We start from the raw sequence: 21,145 nt of genomic DNA on the forward strand, positions 1-21,145 counted from the left end.
CAAGTCATTTACAAACATAATCAAATCTAGCGCATTTTACACCTTTTCCTCATGAGCAGCTATTTCCTCAAAACGTCTGCCTGTGGAAAGATAGCCGTCTTCGCCTCTCTAGGAAGGGAGTTGCAGAACTTTGAATCAGCCACCAATAAGTCCAGCTGCAATGTTCCCACCACCAGATGCACCTGTGAGGGTGGTAGGAGGAAGGGCATCCCCTGAGGATATGGACAGGTTTATATGAGAATACATTCCTTCAGATAACCTGAACCAGAGGATACAGGTTTTATGATCAATGCTTTGTATTGTGTCTAAAAGCTGACAAGCTGCCAGTGTAACAAGAAGTTGTATGCTCCTTGTAACTAATCCCAGGCAGTAGCCCAAGTGCCACTCTGATCCAACTGAATTTTCTGAGTACTTCAAAGACAGTGCCACGTAGAGCATATTATAGTCATCCAAATGGGAGGTGACTAAGACATTTGTCACCACAGCCAGATTACACATATCTGCAAATGAATGGAGCTGGTGCACAAACCTTAAGTGTCCAGATGCAATTCTGGTCACTGGTGAAACCAGAGCTTCCAGGCTCATGAGTGAGTCCAAACATATGCCCAAGCAGTGAACAGCACAGTTTAAATATTTTTTTCTTCATTTCTTAACTATTGACTGACCAGGACCGTTATTGTATTGTCTCAATAAAATGTTTGTGTGTTCACAAAATTGGAAAGTGTCCCATAGATCATCAAGTCCACCCCGCTTCCCTTGCTCTATGTATGAAATTGATCTAGAGCTTGCTCAGCAGATATATGGCTAGTCTGTTTTTGAAGGACTCCAGAGAAAGAGACCCCAGTTCTACTAAAGAAATAAAGGGGATATCTAGCTTAAAACTAGTGTAACCATATTGTAAGCTAGTTGGTATTCCCATGGTGTACTATACAAATATTCCTCGTTTGCTATGGTGCTGCCTTCTAGTGAGACTAACAAACATGCAACATTTGTTCTAACGTTGAAGCTGTAGAAGAGTACCTGGAACTTCTGAGGTACTATACTGGGGCCTTCTAGGTGTGAGGGAATTTGCAGGCTTGCCTGTCTACCATTATAAAAAGTCTCATTCACACAGCATCCAAGACAACATGCTTCCTTTTCTCTGTGCTCCTTGTCTTAGAAAAGGCTGAAGAGGGGGATTTCTTAGATTCATAGTGCAAAGTTGCACAAAGGTGGGTCAGAGGAAGTAGGTTTTAACTGTATTTTCTGACAATAGCAAAAAGTAAATAGGTATACGCAACGGATAGAAGGACTAAGAAAGCTGCCTGACCAAGTTGCAAATAACAGTGCAAGTCTGAAACACAAACTGTGTAACATATGAAGCCATTTGTGATGGCTAACAATGCCATTATTTGAATTATTTTGAAATTGCAAAATCAGTGTTGAAACTTGATTTCTGTGGGAGTACCGTGTGCACACACTGGTATTGGCATAATAAAATTAATAATAAATATATTACTCTATAATCAAAATGTCTTTATCAGAACTGCTCAAAATTACAGCTTTCTCTCAGATCTACTGTGTCATACTTAATATTATATTTATTTCTATCCTGCTTTATGTCTTTAAAAAGAGACCCAAAACAGCTTACACTAAAAATAATACAGTATATAATTTAAAACCTAAAAACAAACATTAAAATATGATTGTTGTTATTATTATTATTATTATTATTATTATTATTTATATCTCGTGTTTTCTCTCCATATGGAGACTCAAAGTGGCTCATAACTAAAGCATTGTAATATAACTTAAAATATACAAATATACAAGTAGTAAAACAGTACTGAACATCATTAAAAGCATATACAATCACAGTAGATTACAATCACCCTGATAATCTTAATAACATTCTTTTTTAAAAGTCTGCCTGAATAAAAATGGTATTAACTTGCCGGTTGAAGAACAGCAGGGAGGGGGCCATTCTGACTTCTCTGGGCTTCCAGAGCCGAGGGGCAGCCACCAAGAAGGAAGGCCTTCTCTCCCGTTCCCACCAATTGGGCTTGAGATGAAGGTGGGACTGAGAAGGTCCTCTCCTGAAGATCTCAGGGCCTGGGCAGGTTCGTACAAGGGGATGTGGTCAATCAAGTAGTCTGGATCTGAACTGTCTAGGGCTTTAAAGGTCAAATTGTTTCCAGTAACAGACTGGCAGCCAGTGGAGCTGCTTCAACAGGGGTTATCCGCTCCCTGTAGCCAGCCCCAGTGAGCAACCTGGCTGCATCTCTTTGGACCAGCTGAAGTTTCTGAGCCCTCCTCAGAGGCAGCCCCACGTATAGTGTGTCACAGAAATCCAAATGGGTTGTAACTAAGACATGTACCACCGTGGCCAGATCGGGCTTCTCGAGGAACGATTAAATATTGAAACCATTAAAAATAAAACAGTGAAAACCATTAAAACCATATTCATATACCTAAAACACTTCACAGCACCCCCTTGCTCAGTCTTTCTTCTACCCCTCTATGCAGTGGCCCATATTTTTTGTTATTATATACCTTTAAGTTGTTTCTGAATTATAGCAACCTTAAGGGAAATCTAACAAGGGAGGAGAGTCTTGGCAAGATTTAGTGGTGAGTTAACTGTCTTCCTCACATTGAGATAATGCGACCTATGCAGGGTTGCTGAATGGAAATTCAAACTCTGTTTTCCAGAATCCTGCTTTAACACTCGAACCACAAAACCTTACAGAATTTTATGTCCGTGTCTTCAACTCGCCTGTTGACCCGTGGCAATCCCATTAATTTCATAGGTTTTCTTAGACAAGGAATATCCAGAGATGATACTGCCAGTTGCTTCCTCTGAAACGCAGCCTATAGCACCTGGTATTAGTGCAGTGGTTCCCAACCTTTTTTTGATCAGGGGCCATTTTGACCGGGGACCACTTTGACCAGAGACCACTCTCCAATGTTAATACCAAAAGGGTTATGAATCAGTTTTTGGTCAACTGCAGATTCAGTTTGGTTATTTGGGGTGCTGATTCAGAAAATTGTACTGGGTCCAATGGTCAGCTCTGCAGAAAGGAGCAGAAATAAAAATTAATAAAATAAAGAGGAAGGAAGTTCGCAGACTGGATTTTCATCCTTGTGACCCACTGCTGGGCTGTGGCCCACAGGTTGAGAACCACTGATCTCCCATCCAAGTAATAACTAGGACTGGTTCTCTCATCCAAGTAATAGCTAGGGCTGAGCTGCTTATCCATTAACATCAGACAGGAATTACAGAATTAGAGAATGTTTACTGTCTGCTAATGAGTTCTGCCTTTTTAATAAAAAGAGCACATAAGGGGAGTTGGGGTACTTACGACAGTAGATTATGGCGGGTTCAGTATTTTCAGTGTTAAGTCAAACTTGGTATCTGTATAGGCATTAAGGCTTTAATCACATGTGACTCTTTTTGTCCCCCTATAATATCTTATTTGCTAGTTAAAAATGTGGCTTCTGTGACCATTTTCCAACTTCTTGGTTGGAAAAAAAACTATGTGTGTAGCATAGGTATGGTGGCTGCCTCCAGTAAAGGGCATTTTTGACTCTGAATTTAAAGGTTTTACAGTGCGTGGTTGTGTGTATAAAGTTTTAAGGTGGTAATTGTGTTATTTCAAACTTTTTGTGAGATGTCTTCATATTCATTTTACTGTATGGGATTCTGGATCACTTCCACAGAGACCTGATGCAAATATTTTGCAAACAACTTTATATGTATGTGTAGTTTACGTTTCGGGATAGAAAAATTAAACAGCAGAAGCCTTTCTAGCTGATCTTGATTCTTGTCCATGAAGCATCATGGACTCCCAAAGATTATATTATGCTGCTTACTTCAGGTGAATACTTATCTGAGTATTGGGGAGGTTTACTGTTAAATAGTTGGGATGCTTTGTCGAGGAAAGAGATGTGAAAGATATGGGATTGTGAGACACTTAGCAGAATATTAAGATGAAAGTTCATGAGCTGTAAGAATGTAAGAAGCGCTATTAAATCTAGCATTCTGTCTTTCAGTTTTAGGTACCTGGATATCATTCAAAAATCACAGACTGAATACAGAGTTATGGTCTTAAACCTTAAAGGCTTAGATAAATATTAAGCATATTCAATATATATAGTAATATATAATGTTTATATATTGTGTTATGCTAATAATGTAATATATTGTATGTATATATAACTTGTAAGCTGCCCTGAGTCCCCTTCGAGGTGAGAGGGGCGGGATATGAATGTCGTAAATAAAAAAAACAAATATTCAACTGGAGCAAAGAGATCATGTCCCAGGTTGCAGAATTGGGATTCAAGAGGATTCTCGGAATTTACTGTAGTTTTGAAATTGTATTCCTTGGTTTATACCAGATTAGAAAATGTGTTCATACCAGAAAAATCGCAAACTACCTCTTACTGCAGTTTCTTAGGAGATACTCAGTGCAATTTTAAGATGTTCAGATCCTTGGAGTGTTTTGCTCTGCTTTTATGTTCTGAAGACTTTGCCTCTGTGGGTAATTTGAGCTTACTAGGGCAGAGTTGGTTGGACATAAATCCTGATATAAATAGGTTTTCAAAAGGGATCACTTCAAACAATTTAAACATTACTATTAACTAACTCGAGTAAAATATTATTTTTAGCCATAATTTCTTTAACATTCAGAGATTTGGAATGGTTAGTTAGGTAGTAATAATAAATAAATCTTTATTTATATACCACTTTTCTCCCTAAATGGGACCCACAGTGGCTGGTAGTCCCCATGTTACAAACATCGAACTTAAAATGGCTCATAGTAAAGAACGGGATGAGACAAAGGAAGTGAGAAGAATGGAAGGGAAATCACTTCTGAAAGAGTTATCATGGGGAAAAGGTGTCTCCATTGAAGCTTTAGGACAATCCTTATTTTCACAACAAGCCAATTTTTTCCAAATCCAATTATCATAGGCTTAGAAAGTGAGGTGAAGTCTTCTGAACTGCCATTAGCCTACAGAAGAGAAGGCTAAGACAAGATATGATAGCCATGTATAAATATGTGAGGGGATGTCCTAGGGAGGAGGGAGCAAGCTTGTTTTCTGCTGCCCTGGAAACTAGTATGCAGAACAATGGCTTTAAACTACAGGAAAGGAGATTCCACCTGAACGTCAGGAAGAACTTTCTAACTGTGAGAGCTGTTCGGCAGTGGAACTCTCTCCCCCGGGCTGTGGTGGAGGCTCCTTTGGAGGCTTTTAAACAGAGGCTAGATGGCCATCTGCTGGGGATGCTTTGAATGCGATTTCTTGCTTCTTGGCAGGGGGTTGATGGCCCATGAGGTCTCTTTCAACTCTTCTATTCTATGATTCTTGAACCAGTATGTTGTTCCATGGTCTGTTCTTACTGTGTCTACTTGGTCTTTATACAGATTTCTCAGGAGACAGACAAGGTGACTTGGTATCCCCATACCACTAAGCACATGCCACAGTTTATTATGATCCACACAGTTGAAGGCTTTAGAATAGTCAATAAATCAGCAATAAATGTTTTTCTGAAACTCCCTGGCTTCCTCCATTATCCAGCAGATATTAGTAATTTGGTCTCTCATTCCTCTGCCTTTTCTAAACCCAGCTTGGACATCTGGCAACTCTCGCTCCATGTATTGCTGGAGTCTGCCTTGCAGGATCTTGAGCATTACCTTACTGGCATGGGAAATAAGTGCCACTGCACGAAAGTTTGAGCATTCTTTGGCGTTTCCCTTTTTTGGTATGGGGATATAAATTGATTTTTTCCCAATCTGATGGCCATTCTTTTGTTTTCCATATTTGCTGGCATATGGCATGCATCACCTTGACAGCATCATCATTCAAGATTTTAAACTCTTCGGCTGGGATCCCGTCGTCTCCTGCTGCCTTATTATTAGCAATGCTTTTTAAAGCCCATTCAACCTCACTCCTCAGGATGTTTGGTTCTAATTCACTCACCACACCGTCAAAGCTATCCTCTATATTATCATCACCCTTCCTATACAGATCTTCTGTATATTCTCGCCATCTTTTCTTGATCTCTTCAGCTTCTATTAGGTCCTTGCCATCTTTGTTTTTGATCATGCCCATTTTTTTCCTGAAATTTACCTCCGATGTTTCTAATTTTCTGGAAGAGGTCTCTTGTCCTTCCTATTCTGTTGTCTTCTTCCATTTCCATGCATTGCTTGTTTAAAAACAGTTACTTGTCTCTTCTGGCTAACCTATGGAATTATGCGTTTAGTTGGGCACATCTCCCCCTATCACTGTTTCCTTTCGCTGTCCTTCTTTCTTGGGCTACTTCCAGTGTCTCAGCAGACTCAGTTGCCTTCTTGGTTTTCTTTTTCTTTGGGACGTACTTTGTTGCTGGCTCCTGAACAATGTTGTGAACTTCTGTCCATAGTTCTTCTGGGACTCCATCAAGTCTAGTCCCTGAAATCTATTCTTCACCTCCACTGCATATTCACTTGGAATATTTTTTAGATCATATCTCATTGGTTTGTGTATTTTCCCCATTCTCTTCAGTCTGATTCTAAATTGTGCAATAAGAAGTTCGTGATCTGAACTACAGTCAGCTCCAGGTCTTGTTTTCACCGACTGGATGGATGTCCGCTACCTTTGGCTGCAAAGGATGTAGTCAGTCTGATTTCGGTGTTGACCATCTGGTGAAGTCCATGTATAAAGCCGTCTTTTAGGTTGTTGGAAGAGAGTGTTTGTTATGCACAGTGAGTTTTCGTGGCAAAATTCTATCAGCCTACGTCCTGCTTCATCTTGTCCCAAACCATGCTTGCCTGTGATCCAGGTTGTCATTTGGCTGCCCACCTTAGCATTCCAATCTCCTTTAATGAAGACAATGTCTCTTTTTGGTGTATTATCCTGTAGGTGCTGCAGATCCTCATAGAACTGATCTAATTCTGCTTCTGTGGTTGGGGCGTATATTTGAATCACTGTGATGTTAAACGGCTTGCCTTGAACTCAAATTGAGATCATTCTATCATTTTTTGGGTTGTATCCAATCACTGCTTTAACAACTATTATTAATTATGAAGGCTACTCCATTTCTTCAGTGTTCCTCTTGTCCACAGTAGTAGATCTGGTGGTCATCTTTTGTGAAGTGGCCCATTCCAGTCCATTTCAGTTCACTGACTCCCAGAATGTCTATCTTTAATCTTGACATCTAATCAGTAACCATGTCCAGTTTGCCCTGGCTCATAGATCTTACATTCCAGATTCCTATAGTGTGTTGATCGTTAGAACATCGGATTTGTCATTCACCTCCAGCACCGTTGGCTGTTAGCCTTCCTTTCAGCTTTGAGCTAACTGCGTCATCACATCTGGGGCTAGTTGGACTAGTCCTCTGTTCCTCCCCAGTAGCATTTTGACTATCTTCTGACCGTGGAGTCCCATCTTCTGATGGCATACTGACATATCTCTGGTTGTACTGATCCATTTAGTTTTCATGGCAAGAATACTGGGGTGGGTTGCCGTTACCTTCCCCAGGTAACATAGTGGACTAAGTGACTTGAAGGTTGGGTTGCTGACCTGAAAGCTGCCAGATTCGAATCCCACCTGGGGAGAGTGTCGATGAGCTCCCTCTATCAGCTCCAGCTCCTTGCGGGGACACGAGAGAAACCTCCCACAAGGATGGTAAAAACATCAAAACATCCGGGCGTCCCCTGGGCAACGTCCTTGCAGACGGCCAATTCTCTTACTCCAGAAGCAACTCCGGTTGCTCCTGACACAAAAAAAAAAAACCTTCCCCAGGGATCGTATTTAGTCTGTACACACATGCAAGTATTTGAAATGCTTCCGTTCCCAAGAGGTTCGGATAAGGAATACTCAATCAAATACTTCAAATACTTTAAAAAGTTTATGTAGAAATTATTAATTGGAAATTTTTATCTATAGAAAATAGTACCGTATATACTCACAGATAAACTGAGTTTTCACCCCTTTTTTTGACCTTAAAAAGCCTCCCTTCAGCTTATAATGGGCTCAAGGCCGCAGCAAAGCAAGTCTCTGCCAATCCTATATAGATATAATTATCTATAGAGAGATGTCTAGATAGATAGATATGAATATAGATATATAGGGCTTGCCAATATTATGGGGGAAATGCATGCACAAATTTATATAGACATGTCTAGATAGATATGAATATATATATATATATATATATATATATATATATATATATATATAGAGAGAGAGAGAGAGAGAGAGAGAGAGAGAGCAGGGGAAACACACACACATAGAGAGAGATGTCTACATAGATATAAACAGGGCTTGCAAATATTGCAAGAGGGAAATGCACATAGACAGGATTTGCAAACGTTTCAAGGGGAAATGCATATGTGAAATTAGTATACATAATTATCGCTCTATATCTAGCTCTGCATTGTTTATATAGGCATTGAATGTTTTCCTGTTACTACCGTGTTTCCCCGAAAATAAGACATCCCCATAAAATAAGACCTAGTACAGGTTTGGGGGAATTGCCAAATATAAGACCTCCCCCGAAAATAAGACCTAGGAGGGAGCCGCCGCCGCTGCCGCCGGGGCTCCTTTCTCCTTCCTCGGCTGGTGCTGTGTGAAAGCGTCGTCGCTCATGCTTTCCCCTCTCCCTTCCCTTGCTTCCCTCTTTGGTCAGCACTCGCTCAAGAGGGGGAAGGAAAAAGCGAGAGAAGCAGTTTTTCCTTAAGCTTCCTGTCCGGTGTTGTGTGAATGTGAAAGAGACGAGGCTGCTTGAGATTGTCCCTTCCCTCTTTGGCCGGCACTCGCTCAAGAGAGGGAAGGAAAAAGCGAGAGAAGCAGCTTCTCCTTAAGCTGTGTGCATGAGATCCCTTTCTCCTGCCTTTCTCTTTCCCTTTCGCCAGGCATGCACTCTTCCTGCCTTCTCATTTTCCCACCTCCTCACCTTCCACGTGGCTGCCTTTCCTGCCTCCTTCCTCACTGGATGTGTGCCAGATAGTGTTTGAGAACCAGGTACATTTTTCAAGAAAGGTCTATTATTATTATTTCTACTTTTTGGAAGTGGGTTTTGCACTACAGGTCCCATCAGGCCTTAGCTATGGAATGGTGGGAGTTGCAGGCCAGCAATGTCTACAGCAGAATGAATGCAAAGAATGGCTTCCTCTGGGTCAAAATGAGCCACATATGGAGTGAATGCTTTTTCTTTCTTCCTAAGCCATGACGCCTCCAAAGCATTTACTCCATATGTGGCTCATCTTGACCCAGAGGAAGCCATTCTTTGCATGCATTCTGCTGTAGACATTGCTGGCCTGCAACGCCCACCATTCCATAGCTAAGGCCTGATGGGACTTGTAGTGCAAAACCCACTTTCCATTGACCTTAAAAGAATGCTCTGACCATCCACCTGAATGCTAAGTGTATGTGTGAGATGGGCAATCTGCAAACCCCACAAGCTGTTTCCTGTGGCCCTCCATGTACCATAGATTGTTGTATATGGAATAGTGGCAGTAACAAGAAATTCTTGATAGGTTTCACAGTTTGTCTGGTTATGTTAGCTTGTAATGTTCATTTTTTTTGTTCAACAATAAATGTGAATTCTTCTTCATGAAAAAATAAGACATCCCCTGAAAATAAGACCTAGCACTTCTTTGGGAGCAAAAATTAATATAAGACACTGTCTTATTTTCGGGGAAACAGGGTATGTTGGAAGCCGGCCTGAGTCCCCATGAGGAGAAAGGGTGGGATACAAATGAAGTTGTTGTTGTTGTTGTTATTATTATTATTATTATTATTAACTTGTTGATTTTTGTTTTTGTTGCCCCCCTTTTCCACTTACAGAGCTAGTTTACTGTTCAAATATTCCAAAACATTTACCCTACTGATGTCTCAATTAATTTAATTTTATTAGTATCTATTTTTATTTGTATTTTTGAAATTTGCCAGTAGCTGCTGCATTCCCCACCCTCGGCTTATACTCAAGTCAATAAGTTTCCCCTGTTTTTTGTGGTAACATTGGATGCCTCAGCTTGTATTTGGGCCAGTTTATATTTGAGTATATATGGTAATTACTTTTGTTGTATTTATCAGAAGGGTACTGCAGCTGAAACAGTACTTTGAAAGCACGTACCTAAACTGAACTATGATATTCCTTGTAGTCTAGTTAATTTGTATGGCCCTGCTTCCATTCACTGCTTCCAAAAACAGGCACCAATCTGAATGAACTTTGACGTCCAAGATAAAAAAAAAATGAAGATTTTCGGTCCATGGGCTGCAAAGCGCCAAGGCCTTCGAGGCCTTCCAGCCAGGGCCTACATCCGTGCCTGGCACTCGGCTGTAGCCCTGCAAGCAGGGCCAAGGCCAGCTGGGCTTACAAGCATTGAGCACTCAACGCTTGGCTGTAGGCCTTGCCAGTGCCTGTACTAGGCCTTGCCAGCTAGGGCCAACATCTGAGCTTGCTGAGCATCCGGCGCCCGGCTGTAGGGCCTGCCACAGCCTGCCAGGGGCTACAAGCGCTGAAAATCAGCCGAGCTAACGGCTACAGTTGCCACTTTTTTCCGTTTCGCTGATATTTCTTTTTCGGAGGGGATTGTACCATTTCGTGCATTCCAAATGAACAAAACGGTACGAAAACATGAAATAAACGGATGAGACGGTAACTGGGGCTATGACTAATTCCTTGTCATTATTTCACTAAAAGATGTATGGCAACTTACTGGCAATTTTGCAGTGCTGATTTCTTTCCAGGAATGACTAAAACTTCATATCCTATATTTACTCCATCTAATGTAATTGATTGCAGAACAGCAGTCAAGACAACTATATAGGTATATCAATACATATAAGGTGGACAATTTTCCAATCAGCGCCTGCTAGTAATGATAGCTATATGTTAATTCAGCTTTCTCAAAAGCTTAGACGGGTTGGTAGTAAAATTGCTTGCATCTATGTTTTGGTTCTCTATTAAGGGTAGAAATTCTTCTTAAGTTTGTTGTGATATGATGGGAGATGACATTTTGCAATAAAATAGGTTGTTTTCCTCATAAATACTAACATGTTTTATCCTTTAATCTAGGGATTCATCAAAGACGTTCATGAGGATTCACTTACTGTTGTGTTTGAAAACAAGTAAGTATTATGTTGTAAAAGAAACTTAATTATTTTCATTTTTATTCACTTAAAGAATGCACTGTTATCTGCAAAATATAACAGTCTTATTCGCTATGGAAAGAATGTGTCCTTCCATAGTATGTTGACTGAAAATGCGGTAGACTTAGACTCTGCCTCTTAGACTCTGTTGGAAAGTGTGATCCAGAGATTGGTATCATTTGGAATTGGGCCAATTTGTGGCTTCATGTTTTTCTTTATAGTTTTAGCAGTTTTTTGCAATTGAACTGAAATTTGATGGTGGAGAAAGTAACTAAATGCTCTCCATATGCTCTCTCAAAGTATATTGCTCCAGAGTCGTATTAATAGTGGATTGTAACTCAATTTTCTTGTTGACATTGATATTATATATTTTAAATACCTGTTGAATTTTTAGTTGGCAACCAGAACGTCAGGTTCCTTTCAATGAAGTAAGATTACCACCACCACCTGATATCAAAAAAGAAATTGGTGAAGGAGATGAAGTGGAGGTGAGTTTGCACAAAACATCAACAGATGTTTAAGTGTCTCCTGGCACTGGATGAATTCAGAAACCAGTGGTATATTAAATGGGCTTATTAAATGGGCTTTTAGTTGAATTGTCAGATTCATCAACTAAATTGAAGTGAATGGAAAATTTAAAGGAGCAGTGCCATGGAAAGAACCCAGCAAGAACCTATTAATGGTTAACCATGGGGGTCTTCACATAAATATTCAGATAGCCAAAGAGAACACTGTGGTGATGTGATACATCAATAGAGAAGACTGAATTGTATCACACCCTAGCATTGGTAGTCTTATGATTGTAGCACTGGTGCGTACAATACCACATTTGATTAGTGGCCATTCACCTAGCAGGAGAACAGTGCTCTAGCAGACTGTGAATGTGGTCAGACAGACAGAAGGGCTTCCTCAACAGATCTTAAAGCATGGGTGGTTCATAAGGGAAAATACAGTCTTTCAAATACAGACTCAAGCCATATGGACCTTTTAACGTCAAAACCAGCGACTAGCAGTCAGTGAAGATATTCCAACAAAGGAGTTGTATGTTCCCTGTAGCTATCCCCATTTAGCAGTCTGGCCCCAACTCTTTGGACCAGTTGAAGTTTTCAAACACTCTTCAAAAGCAGCCTCCCATAGTGTGTAGAATGCACTTCTAACGACTGCTGAAACCTGAGCTACTAGGCGCAGAATTGAATCCAGGAATTTAGTCTTAGCTGTGTATTTGCATCTTCAGTGGAAGTGTAGCTGTATCCAGGACAGGCTGAATCCCTATTCCCAGATCTGCCATTCAATTAACCAGAAGTAGCTTTGTCTTTTCTGGTTTAAGTTTCAACTTGTTGATCCTAATCCAGTCCATTACTAATTTTACTTGGTTTTTGATGGAATGTAGTAGTTAAGTGTTACCTGTGTTCTGATAACACCCAAACGCCTAACAACCTCTCCCCATATATGTTGAATAACCCAGGGAATCCTGCAGGCAGTGGGGTTCAGGAGAGACTCCAGCAGCACCTTCTGGCCTCAATCCTCCAGGAGGGATTGGAATTGCTGTAAAACAGTTCCCCAAAGTCTGATTCTAGCAGGGTGATCCAGACAGATACCATGGCCTGAAAAGCTGCCAACGGATGGTCATCCACCAAGGCAACTAAAGCTACCTCTATCCCATAACCAGGCCTCTCTTGTTCAGAAATTATTAACCCTAGTTAAGACTTAAAAGTTAGATGACATGGGAAGAGAACATTACTTGAAGTCTTTATGGTTTATTTACTTGAAGAGTGAAGACACTTCATATGTGGCCAAAAGGTCTATTCATATTTCATTTTTCAAAATTATGATTGTTTAAATTTCCACAGGAATTTCAGCTTTTATTTGGCAGCCCTGTGTCCACATTATTAGCATGAATAGGACCTGTGCTGTAATGCAGAGTTTAAAGCATGTGCTCAATAGTTCAAATATGTTGTGTGGTTTATTTTTAGGTTTACTCAAGAGCAAATGACCAAGAACCCTGTGGGTGGTGGCTTGCAAAAGTGCGAATGATGAAAGGGGAGGTAAGTAGATATAAAACTCATGCAGTAGAGAAGGAGGGAACACTGGGTTAAATCACAGAAGTCTGATAACCTTGCGTGCCACTCCCCTCCCCCCAAAAAGCTAGATAGAACACCTTGGGGACTTTAAAGGGTTAGAAATGCTAATGTGTTAACACATAGTTTATACTGTTTTGAGACAAACCAGGGTGTTAGTTGGCTAATACATAGTTAATCTTGGAAAAGGAAATACAGTGGAACTCTAATCTTAATTTTGCTCCAATTACACACTTCTTGAAAAAATACCTAGCCCCTAATTGTAATAAATTATTTCGTGGTATCATATGATGGTTTCACTTTGATTTTCATATCTAGGGCAGCCTTACCTAACTAATGCTGTCCAGTTATTTTGGATTGCAGTTCCCATTAGCTTCTACTAATATGGAAATGAACACTGAAATTTGACAACACTTTGAGGACACTAGGTTGGGGCAAATTTACAAAAGGCTTCAAAAGTCCCATTTTTAACGTGTTTCAGGCTTCTGCTTTTCATGTAGAAAAATAACTAGTTTAACAAAAGCTGCTATGATTACCATCAGATAAGGAAGGCCTGGTTCCTTAAGAGTCCAGTGGGTGGCCTTGTGCTAAGTGCCACTTTGTATCTTTCTGTGGTTGTTAGGAGAAAATAAGACCTGTGGAAGAATGATGTGCTTCAGGGACAAATGATATTATAAAATATAATAATACACCCCAAAAGATGGGAGCAGATTTGTTGTAGAGAGGAAAGCAGTAATTTTGCTTGTCCTTGGTTACAGTACTTTTCTGATCTTTTACATATTCACTGTGATCCTCCATTGGGAGATGTAGCAATGACAGGTTCCTGTCCAAGTCCTCTCCCAACCCAACTTTTCTCAACTGCAAGCCCCTGAAGCGGAGAATGGAGGAAGCAACAGACAACATCCAGCTATTTCCCTGTACTTCTGTTCAGAACAAAGACATGATCTTCCGGAGTTCCCTGCAAACGCCTTAATTGTGTGTCCACAATTATATTTAGGGAAATATCTAAATTGTTTATCTGTTGCTGCCCCTAATTTCCACTGACCAGGGCATGTGGTCCTGCAGATGAGAAAAGGTGGTTTGGGAGTTATTTTGGTCATCATGATTGGTAGAGAATTCTGACCTTCACAGTGATTAAAAAATAAGGTATTGTGGTATAAATCTGACTTAACACCAACCAGAAATCGTATTTCACCAACAGTAGGCCAGCATTTATTTATAATTAAAATTTGTTTTAAAACCTTCGTTTCTCAGTTCTATGTGATTGAATATGCTGCCTGTGATGCCACCTATAATGAGATAGTCACATTTGAACGACTTCGGCCTGTGAATCAAAATAAAGCAGTAAACAAGAATACATTTTTCAAGTGTGCAGTAGAGGTTCCTGAAGATCTAAGAGACGCGTGAGTAAATTGCCATACAGTTTCATTATGTCTGTATCTTATATATTAATAAAGTTGACGGGAAGGAGTGGATGAAAATCCAAAGATTTGTTTCGTGGCAAAGGACTTACAAAAATCACTGGGAGGCATGAAGTAAAATAGAGTTTTCAGTTACAGGAGATTGTCTGATTTTCCTAAATTAAATTGATGACTTATAGGGTCTTATTTCAGTGGTCACCAAACATAGGAGTTTAGCATTCATGCCAGAGAGAAAAGCACAGTTGGGATATTTTTCACAATGAAATGGAATTTTTTGGGTCTAGTTTCAAAGATAAAGCCAAACAAATAAATTAAATAGAGGTACATCATTCATTTTAAAAAATGTTGTAGAACTAGTTGTGTTCTCTATAGAATATTCATCAGTTTATGATAAAGATTAAAATTACAATATTTTTAAGAGACCAAATTTTTGATTGACATTGCTTTCATTGTGTATCTTCCTGTACTGTTCTCTTCTTTTCTCATTAAGGTTTATGTAGCTTGCAAGTTTACATATTTACTTGTAATTAAAGATGTGTTTAGTAAATAGCTGACCTGTGCTTATTTGTGCCAAAGCCCATTTTGTTGTATTTTTATGGTGTTTTCTTGGCTTGGGAAGTATGTCCTCAAATGTTGCATAGCTTTTATTTTTTATAGCAGCATGCTTATTAACTGTGCTACATAAATTGATTTATGCTTAATGTTGCTAGGTGTGCTAATGAAAGTGCCCATAAGGATTTTAAGAAAGCTGTAGGAGCCTGCAGAATTTTTTACCAGGCTGAAACAACTCAGTTGATCGTATTGGTAAGATATATTTTCCTTTTTCTTCTTTGTGGTGTCTGTGAAATCACACATATGGGTTTGGCCACACATGTGCATTGCAGTTGAGAACCTTCTAGATCTCTAAAATGAAACATTTTGATGTAGGCCCTGCCCACTGTCCCCATGAAGTATAAGTAGTTCTGAGCATGGCTGAGCCTCAATTCCTTTTTTCTGCCTTTGCCCGCAGCTAGGAACCTTTCTCTCTCTGTGCTTTGCTTTGCTACTTGTACCTTCTAATGGTTTTTCTGACTTGGACTCCCAACTGACTTGTTCCCTTTTTCCATCTCTTGACTTCGGTCTGTACAATTTACTTGCTCTTTCTCCCTCCCTTGACTTTGGACTATACTTTGGACTTACTTGCTCTTTATGGCTTCTGCCCTTCTTCTTAAAACTTGGTCCGCTAAAACTAAGCTCTCCGATGCGAATGGCCACGGCAAATGTCTACTCTGCCTGGGGGAGGCCACGTCATCCAGGCCTGTGCCATCTGCCATGCCCTTGGCGCACAGGCTCAGCAGCATAGGGAGGCCCACTTGTGGACTCTCCTTTATGAACAGGCGCTGACCCTGCCCGCCATGTGCCCAGTCAAGTGCAAACCAAAAGGCCAGCGCTTAAGCCAAAAGGCCAGTGCTGCAGCCACCCGCCACCAAGTTCTCGCTGGCCCAGGATTTGGGCCATTCCCCCTCCTCCCGGGCTCTGGAGGAGGCGGGGCGGCAAGGAGTTCCCGCCAGGTCCCCCACGGGAGTTCTTGCTGCAGCATTCTCCCTACTTCAGGGCCCTGGAGGAGTTGGGCAAGACGACCTTGCTAAGCTTCCCGCGCGACCGCAGGAGCGTCTGCTAGAGCTCTCTGCACACGTGGGAAAAAGAACACAGTTCCAGAGGACCAGCCCATTCTGTAGCATTTCGGGTGCTTGTTCCACATTTCTTGGGAGAGCAAAACAGCAAAGAGGAGATTTCTTGCAGAAACGCCACTGTTGTTATATAAGAGTGGATATGGCTTTGTGCCATTTATATTTCAAGCTACATGAAGAAAAATACTCCTGCGTACCTTGTTTGCTCTCCAGTAATATAAAACAACTTGGAACTTACCATCTTTCTGAAAACCATATGAAGTATCTATATCTTTTTCTGTCCATCTGTCTGTTTGTACCACAAAGGCTATTGCTAGGTGAAGTGGTCCCTTGTAATGTCACTGGATAGGCTATTGCTAGGTGAAGGATTGTCTGTTGCTAGGTGAAATGGTTTTTTGATGTCACTGGGAAAAAAGGTGATGTGTATTAGGGAAAGGAAGGAAGGAAAGAGAGCCATGTTGCTATGGAGACATTATCCACTCAGGAGTTCCAAAACAATTGTCTTCTCTCAGAGTTGGAGAAGGGAGAAAGGGAAGGAGAAGGAAAGAAAGGGAAAAAGAAGGGAAGAAAAGGAGGGAGGGAGGGAGGGAAAGGGGAAGGAAGAAAGGACAGAAAGGAAAGAGGAAAGAGTATGAGGGAATGGAAGGAAAGAGAGAGGGAGGAAGGATAAAAGCAGTGGGTCAGTGGTCTTTCTGACACCTGGGCAGTACTGGGTATATACGCTATTTAAATACATTTCTCTCTGCACTACCCTGAAAGTTTAATTTAAAAAACTAAAATAAAATCTTTTTGTTTTGTTCTCCTTAAAGGAGTGCAATTTTTTCTGAAATGTGAATTTAATGACAGTCATTAAATAAAACCACCTATTAAATCAAATTATAATTAAATAAAACTGCATTGTAAAATAAAAATACTCTTGTGTCACATTTTTTGCAGTCTCCCAGTGAAGCAACAGTGAAACGAGTTGGTATTCTGAGTGACATGCATTTGCGCAGCATTCGAACTAAGTTAATGCTCATGTCAAGAAATGAGGAAGCCACAAAACATTTAGAAGTGAGTTGCTTTTTTATGTATAGTTGTGATATAATCATGTACTCATACTTATTTTTGAAGCAATTCTTACTGGAGAAAAATATTCTGCCTTCTTCCTAGTGCACAAAACAGCTTGCTGCAGCATTTCACGAGGAATTTGTTGTCAGAGAAGATTTGATGGGACTTGCAATAGGAACACATGGCAGCAACATACAGCAAGCAAGAAAAGTGCCAGGAGTTACTGCAATTGAACTTGAGGAAGACACTGGAACTTTCAGGATCTATGGAGAGGTAAACAGAAAAATTAGGAGTCTTGTTTATTTATTTATTTTTTAAATAATTTTATTGATTGTAATAGATTATTTACAATATAATAAAATGGTACTAAAGGACATGAGGAAAGAAAGGGACAAGATCAAATAAAATAAGGGTAAGAAAAGGGATGGGGAGGGAAGGAAGGAAGGAAAAATATTTCAGCTTCCAATCTTCATCGTAGATTGTTTATTGTCCGTAATTTCTGTTTCTTGATTACTGCTTCCCCTTTTCACACCTCTTTTCTGTGAGTCAATTCTTCCTTTTCTCCTTCATTTTACTATATTACCATCATTTTTTCTCTTTTCCTATATTCTTTGAAAGGTAGCCAATCAGTTACTTTCTATTAGTATCCATATGGTGAAAGTTCTACTGTTTCATTTTCAATTGTATCTTCCATATGGATTCATACTGTATTGGGTTTTGAACATATATGTTAGGGGTTAATTGTCAGCAATAGCTGATAAGATAATGAGTCCCCTTCTGTATGGGAACATGTTATTACTGTTTTTGTGTAGAATTAATGCCTTATGCTTTAGGCCTGGATAAAAAACCTTATAGACAGAACATTCCCTTTTAGCATATCTAGGGAAGGTGGAAAAGTAACAGTTTAAAATAATCATACAGGTTTTTCTGTCTCTTTTTCTGTACTTTAATGGTACCTTCACATCTCACAATAGCTGGTATGAGAGGCCTGCTTCAAACAGTATGCTCAACTTCCTTGGAGCCAGATATTGGCTTTAACTTCCATGTTCCTGTTATGCAGTTATCTTATATTTGGGTAATGTCTTATCTGTTGTCGTTTTTGGCTTCTAGTGAGAAATGGAAATATTGGTGTGCAGGGCTTTGGGTTTGTTTGTTTGTTTTAGCCAATATGACCATCCAAATAGGAGATGCAAATGCATCTTTTTAGTACAAGCAGGGATCTTCAAACTGTGAGTGGAAGTCATTGACTTGCATGAAGGGGCAAATAATTATGATAGTTTTCTTGCAACTGCAAGGCAAAAATAAATATTCTTTCCATATTCAGTATCGGTGTGGAGGAATTACTCTGTGTAGAAAAATACCAAGTTCTTTTTACATGGAATACAGTGTTCCCTCACATATCGCGGGGGTTACGTTCCAGGACCACTCGCGATAAGTGAAAGTCCGAGAAGTAGGGACACTATTTTAATTCAATATACATTATATTGAAGCCTTTCCTACCAGCGCCCTTGGGCCCCTTGCTCTGTGCCCATCATATTGCTTTGGCTGCCTCTGCTCCTGCAGCCAGGGAAGAAGGAAGGCCACTCCGGTGAGTGAGCGAGGGAAGGTGAGAGAGTGAGGGCAGGCAGCAGCAGTGGCAGGAGCCTGGAAGAAGCAACCAAGCTCCTGATTCTGCCGCCGCTCCAGCCGGTCATGCCGGGAAACATGGAGGACTTGGAAGAGGGGGCGGGGCTCGTGGAAGACTCCGCCTCCTCTTCCAAGTCCTCCACGTTTCCCGGCATGACCGGCTGGAGTGGCGGAAGAAACAGGAGCTTGACCGCCTCTTCCAGGCTCCTGCCGCTGCTGCTGCTCACCCTCCCTCGCTTGCTCGCTCACTCACTTACCAGGCTTGCTCACTTCCTTCCCTGGCTGCAGGAGCAGAGACAGCCAGAGCAACATGGCAGAGACGAAACAAGGGGGCAGCAGTGAGGTAAATAAATAAATAAATGTCCTGTGAAACAGCGAGTCCGCGATAAGCGAACTGCGAAGTAGCGGGGGAACACTGTACTGTAATTCATCTGTAGCATTTTTAGACATCTGAACACAGAGAAAATTATGCCCTAGTCTGTTCCTCCTGGCAGTGTTTTTCTGGCTGCTTTATGTCCTGGGATCTAATAACAACAAATACCCTTTCTATCCTTACCCAAACCAGGCTTCAAATCCTGATAATACATTAACAACAAGAGGCTTCTTAGGATAGCAGGAGTGTGAGACTAAGCTACCCATTGAAAAGATAATTCTAATAAGTGTCTAAAGCTCTTGAACATTTATATAAAGTTTAGCAAATGGTTCTTTGAAACAGAAACTTTCTTTACCTGTTTGCAGAGTTCTGATCATTCAGAAACATATAGCTATTATATTTATTCTTGCTTGTAACATTAAGTGGCATTAATTTATTTTCACAGTACTAGAGATTTTTATTTCCCAATAGTATATAAATTTCTATTTTACATAATGTGAGAGCCTGGTCTTTCCTCAGCTTTATGTTTAAAGAGTTGTCTGTTAGGCATAGCTGACCAGGAGTTGGTTCTTATATCATTAATAACAAATACAAAAATATATATTGTTCACAATTCGTATTAATGTAATGCTGTCCAAAGAAATTTAACTGTTAGAAGAAGCTTTAATTTTAAATGTGTTGTGTTCACAAATGGTTTCTATTCATTTCCAGAGTGCTGAAGCAGTAAAAAAAGCTAGAAGCTATTTGGAATTTGTGGAGGACTTTATTCAAGTTCCTAGGAGTCTTGTTGGTATGTAATATTTAATAATGTTTTCCGTTTCAGTTGGTTGAAAAGATTGACTGGAGGAACATGTTTTATTTCATTGGAAAAGCCACATTTGGATGCAACTCTCTTCCTGTCCTCTGAGAATGGAACTTTTAAGTGGAAGATGTTTCTTTTCTGGTCAGATCTTGCAACCTCAGAGCAGCAGCTTCTTTGATTGAGTATATTAACCTGTAATGCAATTTTCCTCTTTTCCTATTCTTTCCCACTTTATAATCTTCTCTAATGGGACATCTTGTCTTGGGATATAGCCAAAGTATGATAATCTCAGTTTGGTCATTTTGTCTTCTAGGGAGTTGGGTTTAATGTGCTCTAAGATCCATGTATTGGCTGTTCTCAACGTAACAACTGAACATATTAATTCTTTGTGTTTTCTTTGGTATGTTCCAAGTCCCATTCAAGAGTACAAAGATAATACAAATGGGAAGTGTTTACAATATTGCAGTTCGTTTAGTGTTGTGTATATTATTTTGCAGTTGCTTGTTAATTTGTTAATACTTTTTGATAATTTATTTGAGAAATTATCAGGAGTGGTAGTAACATTTAATCTTCTTTATTTTGCTAAAGGGAAAGTTATTGGAAAAAATGGAAAAGTTATCCAAGAGATTGTGGACAAATCTGGAGTAGTGCGAGTGAGAATTGAAGGCGACAACGAGAACAAACTGCCCAGAGAAGATGTATGATTTAACTTTTTCTGTTCAAGAAATTTTCTGTCAGTGATAGTTCTACACACACACACACACATATTCCAAAGTTTAACAAATAGTTTCAGGAACAATAGCGCCACACTGTTCCACAGTATGGGTGTGGAACTTACTGAGTTAATAACTGAACAGAAGGCACAAATAAAAAATTGCCATTTCAGAAGCTATAGATGTGCCCTTCAATTTACAATCTATAACATACAAGGAATAAAGGATGGAGAGTAAAGGAAGAAAAATGCAAATTTAGTGCTTATAATGACTGGTTAAAGGGAGAAGATCCCACTT

The 21,145-nt window shown here is 40.1% G+C and overlaps 1 protein-coding gene across 2 annotated transcripts in view; it reads left to right on the plus strand.

The window, feature by feature from the left end:
• Nucleotides 1-21,145, plus strand: part of fxr1 (FMR1 autosomal homolog 1) — a 48,358-nt gene that overhangs the window by 18,119 nt on the left and 9,094 nt on the right. For both annotated transcript variants that reach the window (XM_062976797.1, XM_062976798.1), the window contains exons 2-10: nt 11,042-11,094; nt 11,510-11,603; nt 13,089-13,160; nt 14,448-14,596; nt 15,325-15,418; nt 17,221-17,337; nt 17,437-17,607; nt 20,045-20,123; nt 20,724-20,833. In XM_062976797.1, the coding sequence (XP_062832867.1) occupies nt 11,042-11,094; nt 11,510-11,603; nt 13,089-13,160; nt 14,448-14,596; nt 15,325-15,418; nt 17,221-17,337; nt 17,437-17,607; nt 20,045-20,123; nt 20,724-20,833 (939 nt within the window). The remainder of the gene's footprint in view (nt 1-11,041; nt 11,095-11,509; nt 11,604-13,088; nt 13,161-14,447; nt 14,597-15,324; nt 15,419-17,220; nt 17,338-17,436; nt 17,608-20,044; nt 20,124-20,723; nt 20,834-21,145) is intronic.

This window comes from Anolis carolinensis, chromosome 3, assembly GCF_035594765.1.
Source record: "Anolis carolinensis isolate JA03-04 chromosome 3, rAnoCar3.1.pri, whole genome shotgun sequence".
Lineage (NCBI taxonomy): Eukaryota > Metazoa > Chordata > Lepidosauria > Squamata > Dactyloidae > Anolis > Anolis carolinensis.